Source organism: Syzygium oleosum, unplaced genomic scaffold (genome assembly GCF_021117445.2).
Source record: "Syzygium oleosum isolate NSW1041296 unplaced genomic scaffold, Sole_v2.1 Sole_v2.33, whole genome shotgun sequence".
Taxonomy (NCBI): domain Eukaryota; kingdom Viridiplantae; phylum Streptophyta; class Magnoliopsida; order Myrtales; family Myrtaceae; genus Syzygium; species Syzygium oleosum.
The window spans coordinates 673890-689372 of record NW_026607517.1 but is presented as its reverse complement, the minus strand read 5'-3'; the positions used below and the strand labels follow the sequence as shown (position 1 = coordinate 689372).

Sequence of the window (15483 nt, the reverse complement as noted above, 5' to 3'; positions counted from 1 at the left end):
CCATATGTCACTGCCTGTACTTCGTCGAATCGCGTCCTCCGATGCAAAATGCTAAATGAAGGTGCACTCCCTGGAGGAGAGAAATTGCGTTCATCAAGAAGAAAAAGAAAAAAGAGTTGACACCCAGAACTAAAAGATCACTATCGATAGATTTGAGGATACAGATCTTCTTCAACCTTGACTTAACACATGAAGCAGAGGAAATAATGGTTCAAGAGCTTTCACGTGGATGAAACAGTTGAATCTTACTTTTCCTAGGAAAGGGAAAGTACCAATGTTTCAGACTCATATCCACAGCGTTGTCTCTTCGAGCTCGCTATTGGTATTGGATCGACACAGCACATGCAACAGAGAGACTGAAATGTAGATATACAAAATGTAACTTGGTCTTTAGAGTGAAAACTGGAGGCCCTTGGATCTGAACATGTGGCTAACGCACACCCAAAAATTAAGTCAATAGCATGACCAGAAAAAAAAAAAAGATCTTTAATGGACTCAACTCTTCAAAATGCGAACTTTATTATTCAGTCTGCGATGCGATTGAAGCTACTCATATACGATCCGTGTGTGCGTGTTAGCCGCGCAAAAGGGATAGGTGTCCACGTACTGTGGAACTGGAAATTGGACGTGTACCCTGTTTTTGTTAGGGTGGGGGTACACAGTGCCTCGCTGTCTAGCATGTGAAGAGGTTATGTTGTGGCTCTCTCTCTCTCTCTCTCTCTCTATCTGTCGCTTACATGGGATATATTCCACTGTCTATAACACTCCTTTCCCAACTGGCAGATTTAATTCATTCATTGGAGGTGAGAGAGAGAGAGAGAGAGGGTCAGGACAAAACAAGTCTAGGATTCTAGTCCGATTCTCTTGGTTTTTTCCGCCCGTATAATCCACTCCCTTTTGCCTCCTTCTACATCTCCCCAAGTAATACAGACACCAACACAACCCCACAATCCTCGAGAGAGAGAGAGAGAGAGAGAGAGAGAGGAGTTAAAATTGTGTCACTCACTCACCCTCCTTTTCACCTCTCTCTGCTTGCTTCTTGATATAAAGAGATCGAGGGAGACACCCATTTCTTCACAAATATTCACCGTAGAGGAGAGCGAGAGAGGGAGAGAGAGAGAGAGCCAGAGAAAATGAATGTCCTAGTCGCATCAGAATGCAGTAGTGGGTGTGAGTCCGGTTGGACTCTCTACTTCGAGCACTCTGTCAACCCCTCTCGCAGAGACGCTGCCTCTCGGTTCCTTGATGAGAGAGATAACGATGAGCTATGTGACGAGGGCAGAGGCAAGGGCACTGAAGACGATGAGGAGGAGGGCTTGTCCATGGTGTCTGATGCATCCTCTGGACCCCCAGTCCACTTTCTTGAAGATATGCATGACCAACAAGGCCACTTCAACAATGGAAGTGACCATGACCAATGTGTCCGTACCACCGTAAAAGCTCCCAAGCAGAGTGGGAAGAGACAGAGAACGAGGGAACAACATCCATGGCACAACAAGATGAATCAGGACTTGCCTTCTTTGCTCGATGACACTGCAAGCTCTCCCATCATCAACTTCTTCCCCACGGTCTGTTTCCATTTTGAGAAAACAAATCCCGCTAAGATTTTCATTCCCTCCTCTTTCTATTCGATCCGAACTTCTTATCTTGATCTTCACTTGACTGATTCTTGATAAAATGTTGTTCTTCTCTTCTTGCCCAGAAAGACTTGATTCTTAGCCAAAGCCCAGGTTCAATGGAGAGTGTCTTGGAATTTTCTGAGGGAAGATCTGCATTTCACGACCGGTTTGGCTTCATGCAGTCTTCTCACTCTGGGAAACAGAATAACCAGTTGAGTCGATTCTTAACATTTTCTTTCCCTGCTCATTTTTATCCAATTAATAGGACGGATATGATCGAGCGATTTATTACAATATTAACTTGCTTCTTGCTTTTTCTTATAGGTGGTTCGGAAGGAATGACATGAAGTTGAGATAGAGTGACAAGCTTGAATCTGTTGCAGATTGTTGCTGCTACAGTGTTGGACTCTTGGCATGCTCTAGGTCTAGGAGACATGTCTGAAATAGGAGGGTTGTCAATGTGTTGAAAAGGAGGGAAGAGAGAAAGAAAGTAAAAGAAAAGAGGATGTTTGGATCTCAAAGAGATCTTTTTACTCTTTATTATCTCCCTTTCCTTTTATCTGTTTAGCAGGCACAAACCCAAGAGGAAATTTGGAAATAAGATTCAATTTTCTTGCACTGATTTGTCCATGTCTGCATTGCGGATATTTTCTGTTCATCCATGCCATTCCCTGCTCTTTCATGGAGGCCATTGCGTAAGGCTTTTTTTTTTTTTTTTTATCTTCAGGGCAACATTATGAGCCTGCCTAAACATTGTAAAAAGGGACAGATTATATGCACTCAAAGTAAAATCAAAGTAAAAGGAAAATGGTTTTGTGGCAGCAACTCACACCATTGTAGGTAGAATTGATGAAAATTCTCTTCCTGGTCCACCATTTAGACCCCTTGGAAGGATTAAAGATTGTCGCTTTTTCTAACTACTAAATCCATATAAAACAGAGAACTTGACTGAGATTGGGCCTTTAGATGCTTTTTTTTTTTTACTGTTCTTGTATCTTTCTTCTGTTAGTTAATGCTCAGTCATCTAAAATTGGACAATGGGATAGGCGCATAAACAGAAGATTAGGAAAATGCTTGTGAAGCCCCATAAAACATTTATGATTTGGCATTAACACAGAAGAGAAAAACGCAAACGAAAGAAAGGCCAGAGAATGAAGACACCATGCTTTGTGTCTGAGAGAGAGAGAGAGAGAGAGAGAGATTATATTAGTATATTATCCTCCTAGGCGAATCAGCAAGATTCTTAATACGGTTCTTAAAATTACAACCCTAATACCACCAAACAGGACAAAAGGAGCAAAACCCACCAAACTCCACAAGTCCCTCTGGTTGTATTATGAGCCAAAACACATGTTAAACTAAGATATTTGTTTACATGAAAGAGATTCTTGATTACCTAATATTGAATGGCTTAGCTGTTCAAGGACTGCGAGTAAAGCCATTCTTTTGATAAGGACAAGGCCTCCATGTCCCTGAGTAACCAGACAAATCTCCATGCTTCCTGATTTTTCTAATTTCTCCTTAAAATGCAAAAAACAAAAATCTTTGCCTTAAAAAAAGAACACAGGCATTCTAATGGGCGTTCACATATTAGTGCAGATATCGGCAAGAAATGCCAAACTTGTTCTTGAAGCATTTTTCATATGCATTTTCTTTGACCCCCTTTCTTAATCCCAGGAGATCCTCCACAGATCTTCTTGATCCAGTGGAACATGCCTCATATTAATTTTAATCAGTCATCTTCATCTCATTCGAAATCACTACCGCTTCCCCTGTTTCTGAATATTCTAATAAATTCATTATTTTTCCCGTGAAGATTTGATCCTCCCAAGTCTGTCTGCTGTGGAGCTGTCATTGAGGTTGATGTCTTTGCACAATTATATGCTCTCTCTCAAATTTTTTTATTGGTTTCTCTCTGGTTTTCGATGAAAAACTATCGAAGGAAAAACAGATGAAGAAAAGGTTAACACTCAAGAATTTAGGATGTCAAAATCAAATCTCTTCATATATTTTATTATTCTTGAGGAGCAGGGAGTGGAAGTCTTTCATGTAGTCAAAATAAATACAAGGCAAAAGAAAAAAATATTGAAAAGGACAAAACAGAGACGAAATAATAATGTGCAAACGTGTATAGTGATGGATAGTCTCTGCCTCAATTACAACTGCCTCATGTGGATATGGGACAAGAATCTAGGAAAGGTATGGGAAAAACATCTCTTGGCCTTCCAACCACCTCCAAAACCTGTGAAAAGTTATCTCTTTTTCTCAGTCCTTTCTTGCAACACAAAGAGGGTAAGGAAGAGAAAGCTGCTCTTGTTTCTCAGGCAAACTTTTATCCACTTTTCAATTTCTTCCACCAGTGTTCCCATTTCCCATGACAACGGTCTCCTTATCCCTCTACCATTTCTTCCTGCCAGGGATGTATGTGCATGAATCTGTGAGGATGAAGACAATCCTGTATTTATCACAGTTCAAAACCTCATCCTACAACTTCTTTGTATATTGAACCAAAGAAGGGGTGGGTGGGGTGGGGGGGTCAAAGAAACGGTACATCAGTGGACCAAAACCTTCTAGGGCGGCAGGTTTAGATGATTAGGGCATTCTTAGTAATATTTCTCATTGTGCTGGCTGCAATTCAAGAACGTGTGGGATGTACCGGATGCCATTGGGCTGCTAAGTAAGTATATTGATAATACTAATTAGAAGATCAAGCTACTCTAAGTCAGACAAGGAAGTTGCTATGCTTGCAGAAGTGCAACATGTTCTGGCCAACATGGGCTTGGTACTGTTGGTCGGAGGCTTGAATTCAGTGGTGAGGCCCTGGTCATTTTTGAGGAATAACGAAAGAAAAAGTACAATTTATTTCTAAAACTTCTTCCTGTCAAGTAACTTATGTGCGAAGAAGTTTTCCCATTTATGAAGATAAGTATACACTCAAACGGAAGTTAGTTTTTCTCATTGAAGCCCCAATGAAACTTCTTTCCGACACTAAAGAAATCTGAGTTTTTGAATTTCATCCTAGCCAGCATAATCTCTTTGGTTGGCCACGAAGTTCTTGGGCAGAACAGCCACCAGGAACATGGCTTTTACCCATATTATACTGTCCGAACAAGCCAACATTAATAGATACATCACATGTTCGGAGTAGCTGATGAAAGCCATTACTGTCATTCACATCACGATCGAAACAACGACTACACCTAGCCAAGCAACTAAATAATCTAATTAAATCAAGGATGACTTGAGACTTGACATAACTGACTCAAATCTGCCGACTTATATGGATAAAATCTTTAGAAAAGCTAATTTAAAGTTCGAATACCAGCCCCCAAGGAAAGGCCTTATCGTTAATTAGGTGGAGACACCAACTACCAAATCATAAATATAACCAGTCAATCAACAGCTCAGGCAAATGATATTCCATGTTTCTTCAAGATACATTCTGCAACTTGCCAAATTTGGCAGAGAGTAACCCCCAAGAAGTTCTCAAGATTCGATACATGTCAAAGAAAGGCATTAATGAAGTATTATCAACTATAAGTTTTTACAAAGTACTCAACTAAGCAACACTCTCGACTGGTAACAGCATCTATTCGCATATGTGTAACATTGCTATACACAACTGGATACTGTCTTGTAGTACAACACTTAATGACTGTTATTTGGGTGGGGCAACAGAGGGAGTGTTATTCCAGCAATCGCTTGTGCTTACACCAAGCAATAGCAATGACATAAAGGAAAAGGCTGCCAGTGGCGCCACCGCCGACAGTCCAAAGGAATGCTTCTGGACCTTTATTCTTATCAAACAGCTCAATAGTGATGTTCATGCCAAAAAGTCCTGCCACGACCACAAAAGCACTCACCACTAGGGTTGCAGTTGTCAACACAACCCCCATTTGCAGCAGATGGTTCTGTTTGTCGTCTAACATTATGTTGATGTAGTCCTCCGTGTCATCAACATACTCCCTTAGCTTCAATGGGACAACAAAAGCAATAACAAGAATGTCAAGAAATGGAGAGAACAGGTAGTACATAAACCACACCAAAAGAATTCATATTTCTTATAAAATATGACATGGGAAAATTCTATCATTAATATCGAATAGGAAGTGAGGAGCAGAAACATGAGATAATTCATTTCTACTTATGGCCCATTTGGTTCTAGAAAATGTTCTTAAAAGATTTAAGTTTTCAGTTTTCTTGAAGACACGTTTGGGAAAATATCTTTTTGAGGAAAAAATAACAGTGAAAATCTGGAAGACTCCCATGAGCCAAACAGGGCCTTGTTACCAAAAAAAGAAGGCAATTTCTTTGGAGCCTTATTTCTTCTTTTTTGGGATAGGTATGGGTTAGACCTAATCACTAGGTGGGCTCAGGCAGGCTATTTGGGATAGATAGAAACATTCACAATAGGACTAGAAACAAAAGTTTACGTCCATTACCGTGGATAATTTGTTTAATGTACCATCAATTTGCACAAAGTAAGCCTCTAACAGCATCTCAAGTTCCTCCACATCAAGATGCTTGCTTATGGCACTATGAATGGTACTGGCACGTGTTCCATGGCTGTCTCTACTAAACACGTTAGGGGCGGCAAACAAATGATCCCGGGGATTGACAACGTTTGGAATATCACCCTCATAGGTGGAACTTCCATTAGCATCCAAAGAAATCTCAGCGGGAACCCTGAGGCAAAGAAACAAACAACTTAAAGGCAAGCAATTATCGCAAATGACGGTCGAAACAATGTGACAAAATACATTTTCGAATACCTATCCTCTATTTCAGATTGAAGAACGTCATCATCCATTCCTTCTTTCTCATTTATCGAGGAAGCAGAAGAACTTTCAAGCAGTTGTTGAACCAACTTGTCTGTCAAGTACATCTCAGCCATATCTTCATCATCATCAAGAAGGTGTTCCAATTCATCCCTCACCTGGAGATAAAAAAACATACACTCCACAATCAAATTACAAGAGTCATACAAATCAAATACTCACATAAAATGAATTGTCTGTGTTATGCGGGTCAATCAGACGTAAAATAAGATCAAGAAGCAGGAGGTAACGAGACGCTTTCAAAGTATCAAAGAACTTTAGCGTGGATAGAGGATGCACTAATGAACGCAAACTAAATGAACTCCCTTTGTTCCCAAAAAGACAAAAGAAAGAAAAGATAAATTCAGCCATCTGTCTGTCACCTACAGCTCAAAAGGAGCAGTCACAATTCACAAGAGCATGCACGTCTATCAGCTGTTTTAGTCAGATACCCTTTAACCACTTGTCTTAAACTATATGATGAAATGTGTCGCAGTGCAAATATTAATCGATGAGCCACAAAACCACACCAAAATACTTTTTCGACTACCCTACATTTCAGAAATGGTGGTGGTCATCTGGCATGATTATTTTTTAGATATGCCTCATGTATTTGTGAAGGAGAAGGGCAGATCATTCACAATAAGTTTTAGACCTGAAAATTTCCATTTCTTTACTTGTGTAAATGTGTATCTGTAATAGGTGGATTATCCACATCCAATATACAACATTGTTTTGCTCCGGAACCATGCATTCATGAAGCACAAAAATCTTGACCACGGAGAGCTCTAACTCAACATTTATGCTGAGCAATGAAGAATCTGCTCATTCGCTTTAGACTTTAAGGTATTATTCTAGGTCTTTCGAAGTTTTTCCCTTAAAACTTCTTGCAACTGGTGTGCCCAAATAGCACGGCTCACAAGTCCTACTCCAAAGTCTTGGGTTTACTCATACAGAAAAATTAGCAAGACCAAACAATGTATATGGTGGAAAGATATATAACAATACATTGGTGAAACATAGATCACAGGCTCCGAACCAGCTGACCTTTTGAACACGTCCAGTTATGGCAACCAAGCGACTTTTAATTTGACGAACTCGCTCCAAATTGAGAGTACTAATCTTTGAAGTGAGCTTATCTAAAGCTGGATGAGCCTCCTGCTCCAATGTCCTCGCCTAATTTTCACAAAGAAGAAGGTCAATTGTGATAACCAAACAAAAGAGAACTGCAGCCTTTCTAGGGTAAAAAAAAGTAAGAGCATCAGATTTACAAAGCTGAGAATTTACTTCAATTTCCAAGCAGCTGCAAGCAGCCTCCAAGCATGCCTCCAGTGCAACAAACTCAAACGGAGGAAGTTTCAGTCCCTCTCGATTCTCAAGTGCTTGTTTCACATCCATCTTAGCTTCTTCTTGACCTTCTAATCGTGACAAAACTACAGGAGAATTTCCAGGGCTGACAGCCCTTGATTGCAGCTCTTCTAAATCGTAAGTCCATCTTGAATCATCAGCATTCCCTTCCTATAAAGAGAGAGCAACATGACTACAAAAATACAGAAAAAGTCAAAGAACCAACAATTCAAACGATCTCCAAACTTGAGCCCATCTCACTAACTCGGAAACCTATCAAGGTTTTAAAAGAGTTGATTGGTCAGTGGCGCAATGAGGCATGTCAGTCAGTGACAAGGACAAGCTTGAAGTTGTGAACTGATACAAGCTGCAGAACCGAAATCTTACCAGTAATATTGGACCGATCATCTACGAGAACTAAACATACAAGCATAAACTTTCGAACACAAAGTAAGTTGCCAAGATAAACATCTTTCTGGCCGCACATTGAATGATATGGTCAGAATCCAGACGCCCACCACAAATCTTGAACAATCATAAACACTTTAAAACTGACAACACCCGCCATGAAGAGGAAAGCTCGGTGGCTCTCGAATTACGTCATCCCATGATCAAGAGAAACTTCAAGAACCCCAAAGAGACGGTGAAAGTTACAGAATTCACACCCGAATCAAGGAAATTCAAGAAATGAAGCAGGGGGCAAAGAAACAGAACCCCGACCTGGGCTTTGGTGGTGGCGTGGAAATGACGCGCGAGCCGCCTCTGCAGCTCCTCCACAAAGGGCGTCACGGAAGGGTCCCTCGAATTCAGCAGCAAGACCTCCTGCGCCGTGATGATGGCCTTGATGTGCTCCAAATTGATGACGATGGCCCTCTCGCGGCCGAGGATCGTGGACGGGTACGAGAGGAGCGGGTCCAAGATCCGGAGATCGCGGGCGGGGAGGCCCGTCCGGCGCATGATGGCGTGCTTGCCGGCCTCCACCACCTGGGCCTGCCCGTTCGAGTCCAGGAGCAGCCACGCCCGGACGCCGGTACCCTTCTTGCGGAGGGCGGCGGCGGCGGAGAGGGGGAGGTGGTGCTGCTGCTGGGCGGCGGGGGGCGGCGGCCGGGCGGGGTTGTCGGGGTCGGGGTCGTCGAGCTGGGCGAGCTTGGACGGGTGAGCGGGGTGGGCGCTCCTCATGGCTCAGGCCAGAATCTCAGCGAACCATTCCTGGGTCGATCGTCGACCCCTTTTCTTGATCGAGAGAGAGAGAGAGAGATGGGGATGGAAGCGAGGAGCGAAACTACATGAAAGCTAAATCCCAGCACCCTTGAGCTGGATGCAATGGACGAGATCACTCATCACCATGTTCGCTCCCTCGACATCTATGCTCTTGATCTCTTGCCGAGAGATTGTATGATAATGAACATGGTAGTCATGGTTTCAACTTTTGGACATACCCACACGCATGTAGAACGAGATATGGAACGAGCCTGTCCAAGTTTGAACTCAACTACCTAGGGGAAAATGTGACACCTAAAAAATAGGGAGTAACCGTCGATGCCACACCTCCATTACTTTAATATGTACAACCACCCCCCGCTGCACTTGTTTTGCTTATCACTTCGTGCAACGTACGTACTGGTTACGTGAGGTGAATTAGCGCAAAAGAAAATTCCAAATAATCGCGTGAAGTGTCCTCGTTTTCTGAAATAAAAGTTTAAAGTAGATTTTATCTTAAATATGGCCTTAAAATACCCTTATTTTTTGAAATAATGACATGAAGTAAACCTTATCTCAAATAAGAGCTTGAAGTGGCCATATCAATCTCAAAGAATGGCCTGACTTTGCTGGTTGAAGGGCATTTTCGTCTTTTACTTTTTTGAAATTTTTTTCATTTTCATTTTCTTTTTTCTTTTCCCTCTCCCTCCATCAACCATTGTTGGCGGAGGTCCCCGGACTCAGGCGAGGGTCACCCTCTCTCACCCAGTCCAGGCGGCCCGGCTAGACGATGCCCTTGCTGGATTTGGGGAGGAACAGCCTCACCCTTGCCTGAGGCCGTCGGAGGTCGCTGGTGATGGCCAAGAGAGGAAAGAGGGAAAAACAAAAAACGAAAAGGAGAAGAAAATAATAAAAAAAAATCAAAAAAATATCCTATAATTTTTTTGACTAAAATACCCATTTTCCGATGGCCGGAATAGTCATCGGCCGGCCAAAGTCCTTATTTGAGACGATTTGGCAACTTCAAACTCTTATTTAATAAAACGATGGCACTTTAGATCTTTATTTGAAATTTTCCCCAAGTTTGTATGATATCGTGATCATAAAGGAAGTCGAGCTCGATTGTATGTCGTGCAGATTTCTTTGTCGAGACGTGATTGCCCGATCAATGATTAAAGTTCAATTGAGAATGGCCGACGACTAGTTAATGTGTCAAGAAATTGACTTCCGATCAAAAAAGTAAATGGACCCTGATCTACTTTGGCGTCTAAAGGATTTTGTGAAGTTTGAATTGCCAAAATAATGTGCAGACCGTAAATTAGAAAAAAAAATCAACGAAATTGCCCAAAACTTTATTGGATCGGAACAAATAGCTTACTTCTTCGCTTGATCTCTAATAGCCTTGATTTGCCCGTTACTCTAGAGATGATATGTAACTGCTCTCCATTCCTTAGCCACAATAATCTCTGGTCGATGGATTCTCCTCGATTCAGTCTTCAACTTCCGTGCATGTTTCGAGTCAATCGATTGTGGCCAAGGGTCATGTGCTCCACCTAAACTCTACCCATTGGAAACTTATGGTTGATGAGCTCACTAAGCATTTCATCGATGATACTATGGGCCGATGGTATTGTTATGCCCTTCACGATCGATGAGTTTGATCGATTGGGTATGATGGGTTAAGTGTATTGTCACGATCTGGTTTGGGCCATTAATTTCTTAGGTAAATCAATGAAAATAATCGGGGACCGAAACGAAAAAATAAAAAACACAAAAATATATTCATGTCCTCTCTTAACTTCATCAACCAAGGCCCAAGTCATGTTTTCTTGATTACAAACATGGAAGGCACAAGACTGAAACCCCATCACAGGCTGTAATGAGACAACCATCTGTCCGCCATCTCCAAGCACTGCTTGGGATTGTACTCCGGAGCCGTGTGGCCTGCCCCCTGTTTCAAATGAAATGCATTGTCTCATTATCACCTTCTCCAATTCCTTTCGAAAAATTCAACATTCATCTGATTTGTTTGCGCTTGATTTCTTTACTGCTTACCTTTACAGTTGCATAGGTCATGCCATCTCCAAGTTTTATGGTGGACTTGAACGTGTATCTGTCGAATGAACCCGAGATAATCAAAACACAAGTTCAAATCCGCGGAAAAACACGCAGACGGTTCGCAGTGTGATCAAGAGAGACTGACCCGGCAACTTGGCCATCGACGAACCAGGGTCTCCAGTAGTCCAAGACGGTCATGTTAAGCGAATAGATCCACTTCTCCGTAGCCACGTACGGGATCAACATGTCGTGATCTCCGCTGCAATTTTTTTTTAACCGAAAAGGGGTGTTGTCATGGGAGTTTCAATCGGAGTAATTGCCTCCAAAATTGCAAGTGCTGTATGTAGCGATGGAGAAGAAAATACCTGTAAACCAGAGCTCGGTAACCGGCTTCGATGAGATCATAGTGATAAGGGACTGTCGAGTTGAGATCGTCTTCGTAAGCCAAGCTCTTGTTGCATCTCGTCCACTCTGGAATCGTCCCCTGCCCATCACATTGAATTCATTCCTTGTGTTCACTTCCAGGAAGAAAAAAAAAAAAACACATTCTTCGAATTCGAATTTGCGATTTTCGGAACTACTTACGTTACGGATATTAAGAGCGCTCTGGACGGATGGTTCGTTGGCCCACATGTAAGCAAGCACATAGTTCTCATTCTGCAAGGAAACACGAGTTTGTAATACGATGAGCACTGAGCTCTTGCGAGATCATGTGAATGTTTGAGTATGTTTGTGGCCTTACTCGACACCAGTTTTCTTTCCCTTTAGTAGATGGCGATTGGAGCAAGTCCAAAGGCATGTCGTCGTCGAAGAATTTGATTCCCCAGTTGAGTCCCGTCTCTCTCGATCTCGGTTTCGCATAACTGCACTTGGGTTCCAATATTGCTGCATCACATACCTTCAACGTGCACTGCAACGACAAGAGAAAATTCAATAAAGCTCACGCATAACTCGTTGGAAAAGCCACCTAAATTAAACGAAAGAAAGAAAGATCAATAGTGTGAAGGACCTCTGCGATCTGTCGAACATCCTCCACGCATGCAGTGTTCTCTGGGTCTGGGTTAATATAGTTTCCCTGGCAATTCTCTATGGCTGACTGATGGAAAAAAGAAGGAAAACCATATGATCTAAGAAGCGTGCTCATGATATAGCTAGGCAAGATCGCATGATCAGCCAGATCATCGGAAATTCGAAACTAGACCAAGAGAAGCAAACAGGAAGTGATCAAGTCTTACGTACTTCGTACAGCTCAGTCGATATCAATGATACCCGATACTGATATTCGACCCTCGAGTTCTGATCCGAGTCCAAATCCGTCACCGGATTGCCCAGCATGTACCCCTGATTTCATTTTAACGAAAAAGAGAAGTGTGTTAATTCCATTTTTTATGGAGTTAAACTTGATAACTAAGCGACATGAGTCAGTGGCGAGGTGTACTAGGAGATACAGGGTTGGCTTTTCTCCAGCAATAATCCCTGAAACATGGTTGAAATGGGCAAGAACAAAAAGAGCCAAGTAAAATTTAGCAAGAATTTATACTTCAAAACAAAGAAATTGGAAAGTCTCAGGTTGTAGCACATTCATAAGGTCAAGCACAAAGACTCAGATTATAATCACCATTCGATGCTAGAAGAGCGACTTGTGGTACGATCTTGCCGGAATACGAGTCGCCGGCTATGTAAAGTGGGTTGTTGCCAAACTTGGGATGGCCCAGTATCCACTGCATTTACACTTCTTTTTTTCAGTATTTTCATTCATCAATGTCATAATTGTGTGTTCTATTTCCGTAAACTGCAATGACATCCCAGATTATATTGGTTCTGAAATTAAATTCTCCCACAGAAAAAGCGAAAAAACCTGACCTTCCGGAGAAACTTGTATATGTCCTTAGCTGATTTAGTGTCTGTGGTGTAGTAACCCTCTTGGGTGGTCGAGTAAGAGAAACCGGTGCTGACGGGCGCGTCTAGGAATATAATGTTGGCTATCTGCAGATTCATCAGACATTTACCGAAAACTAAGGAAAGAAGAAGAGCGTCCCCAGTTAAACTTATATTGTTTCTGGTGATTGAAGATAGGCACCTGTGTCCACGAGTAAGGGTTCGGAAGCAATGTAGGTGAGCTCCCGTTGAACGTTGCATAGTCAAATTTTAAAGGTCCTGCGAGAAGAAAATCGATCGACACAATGCATGTGAGGTGTTACAGTCAGAAGTACCATCCATTTCAATGTATCGTGCAGAACGTTCAACTGCGTCCATCTTCCGTAAAGACGACATTGAAATTCCTGGTAACAGCATCACGGACCTGAAAGTGAGATTAGTATGAAGTATTCTAATCGAGAACTATTGAATGCTCCACCTTTGTGGGTGCCTCGGATGAGCAGTGTGAACTTAATCAAGCACAGTGCAACGGCCCGTCAGGTTTGGCAAGCACCATTCTCGTTGACCAGCCTCCGGCATGATTCTAGGATTGTTTGGTGGCACAATGTTCACAAACTCGTTTACCCCTGAGACCAACTCGTCGCTTCCCCAACTTTTGGGATAATTACCTCATTAGTGCTAAACGTATTATACGCATACCAATTCGGTCAAAAACTTATCAATTTTGTCAATGTAGTCCTAAATCTCCGTGCGAAATTCCAATGCAATCCTTCCGGTCAATTGCTGACGTGGCGTCCAGTCATTGCTATTCATCCCACGCAGCATGTTGACGTGGCCAATTTGCGGATCGCCATGTCAGCAATCTCTGGTACCAAATTGGTTGGAATGACTAAATTGAAATTTAGTGCAAAGATTTAGGACTACATTGGCAATATTGGAAAGTTTAGGACCGAACTGACATATGTACAAAAGGTTTAGGACTTTGGTGCCTATCGGACATTAGTGACCTCCTATCCACATGGTGGTCCAAGCGAAACTCAATGGTCGGAGGTTTACTACGCCTGGTTCCAAACTCATGTAAGTTTTGGTCTTCATTTCTGCTACCGGTTCACTAAATTTTCACTACCCTCTCGACTTTTATGATGATATAATTGATCATTCCTAAATTTCATGCTCATTCATTTATCCGAATCAGTGATGATCAGTCACCGCCATTAATAACTTGCCTAGACCAATTATCGTTTTTGGTAAGAAGTGGCATTTGTTTCTACGCATCAGCTGCTACTAGCTCCAACTTGTGCATACACCAAAACGATAAATAAATATAAACTTGTTCATGGATTATAATAATAAACTTTTGGCCGGAGAGAGCGAAAGGGAGGCGCACCGATTTCGAAAACCAGGCCGGAGAAACCGGAGCAACCGGGGCCGCCGGTGAGCCAAAGCAGAAGAGGGTCTCTGACCGGGTTCCTCTCCGATTCGATGAAGTAGTAGAACAACTCGATTTCATCGTTATCCCCAACGCTCACGTAGCTAGTTCAGCAACATTGTACCCCACACAAACTCAGTTTCAACAAGAAAAAATATAAAGCAGGAGAGCGACCTGCTACAAGCTCACTGGTGATAACTAGATGAATGTACTAAGACGTAAAATGCCGCAAAAATAAAAGAAATTCGAATCATATGCAGTCGATGCGTTGTAACTCACCCAGTTTCAAGCTTAAATGGGAGCTTCCCTGAATACCCAGGTAGATATTCAACGATGGTGTTGGCCACTGCAAATGTGTTGATCTTCAGGGCAAGCAACAGCACAGCCCCGAGAAAGAGCTTCTTCGTCGCCGTCCCCGTCGTTCTCCGACTCGAACACTGGTCCACCGCCATTTCTCGTGGCGGCCGAGGAGAGAGATTGTTGGAGCTTAAGTACTATTTACGAAGCAAACTGAAAAAGCGTATAGATCAAATGGACCCTGGAGAGAGACACAATGGACACTGAAGAGAGAAGTTGGTAGAAGTGCTAATGCTAAATTGCTAATGTATGAGAGGAGCATAGAGGGACTCAAATGGGTTTCGTTTCATTAGGTTTTTTATTTGTTTTTTTAACGTGGTGTGTGGACATAATACTGCCCATTCTCGGTCAAAGATTGAAATGGCAGCGGCTCCAAAGATTTGTGCAATGGTGGAGCTGTTGGTCTAAGTTGCGAGGGAGGATAGTTTGGTGGGCCTTTCGAAATTTAAAAGTGGAAACCATAGATATAATAATACCCATCGAAGTCAAGTACCTGTGAAAGTCCATCTAACTTTCCATTTGGCAATCTTCTTTTCTCAATGAATGAATGTCTGCGAAGATCTCCTTTAGCTACATGTCTCATCTTTCGGAAAGTCTTTTTTTCTTAGGTACAGTAACGAGAAGATAACGAGAGATGCTATAATCACGGGCAATAGTAAGAGTATGGGATTTGACCAGTTTGAGCATGTATTAGGGGACACTGTATCTAACTTTCCAAGAAGTGCCGGGACTACATTTGTAAGTCGATTTGGAATGGGAGTTCGAATTCGAGCATGCG

The 15483-nt window shown here is 42.3% G+C and overlaps 3 protein-coding genes across 4 annotated transcripts; 1 reads left to right on the top strand and 2 right to left on the bottom strand.

Moving 5' to 3' along the window:
* Positions 1-925: 925 nt before the first annotated feature.
* LOC115690350 (protein SOB FIVE-LIKE 5-like) lies at positions 926-2237 on the top strand. The gene is made up of 3 exons (XM_030616684.2): positions 926-1568; positions 1703-1830; positions 1944-2237. The coding sequence occupies exons 1-3, from the start codon at positions 1134-1136 to the stop codon at positions 1975-1977; spliced, it is 597 nt and encodes a 198-aa protein (XP_030472544.1). The 5' UTR covers positions 926-1133; the 3' UTR covers positions 1978-2237.
* Positions 2238-5011: 2774 nt separating this feature from the next.
* On the bottom strand, positions 5012-9208 carry LOC115690347 (magnesium transporter MRS2-3). The gene is made up of 6 exons (XM_030616679.2): positions 8504-9208; positions 7724-7954; positions 7484-7612; positions 6392-6555; positions 6062-6305; positions 5012-5590 (listed from the first exon to the last, which is right to left on the bottom strand). The coding sequence occupies exons 1-6, from the start codon at positions 8960-8962 to the stop codon at positions 5306-5308; spliced, it is 1512 nt and encodes a 503-aa protein (XP_030472539.1). The 5' UTR covers positions 8963-9208; the 3' UTR covers positions 5012-5305.
* A 1503-nt stretch (positions 9209-10711) lies between these two features.
* On the bottom strand, positions 10712-15007 carry LOC115690324 (serine carboxypeptidase-like 16). 2 transcript variants are annotated; one of them, XM_030616646.2, is made up of 14 exons: positions 14628-15006; positions 14307-14452; positions 13122-13198; positions 12905-13027; positions 12660-12762; positions 12480-12517; positions 12281-12382; positions 12051-12137; positions 11784-11951; positions 11627-11698; positions 11407-11525; positions 11187-11300; positions 11039-11096; positions 10712-10934 (listed from the first exon to the last, which is right to left on the bottom strand). In XM_030616646.2, exons 1-14 carry the CDS (start codon positions 14798-14800, stop codon positions 10851-10853), a joined length of 1464 nt encoding a protein of 487 aa, XP_030472506.2. In that variant the 5' UTR covers positions 14801-15006; the 3' UTR covers positions 10712-10850. The 2 variants fall into 2 exon arrangements, with proteins under 2 accessions (XP_030472506.2, XP_056160708.1); XM_056304733.1 differs by lacking the exon at positions 12051-12137 and having other exon boundaries at positions 14628-15007.
* Positions 15008-15483: the final 476 nt, after the last annotated feature.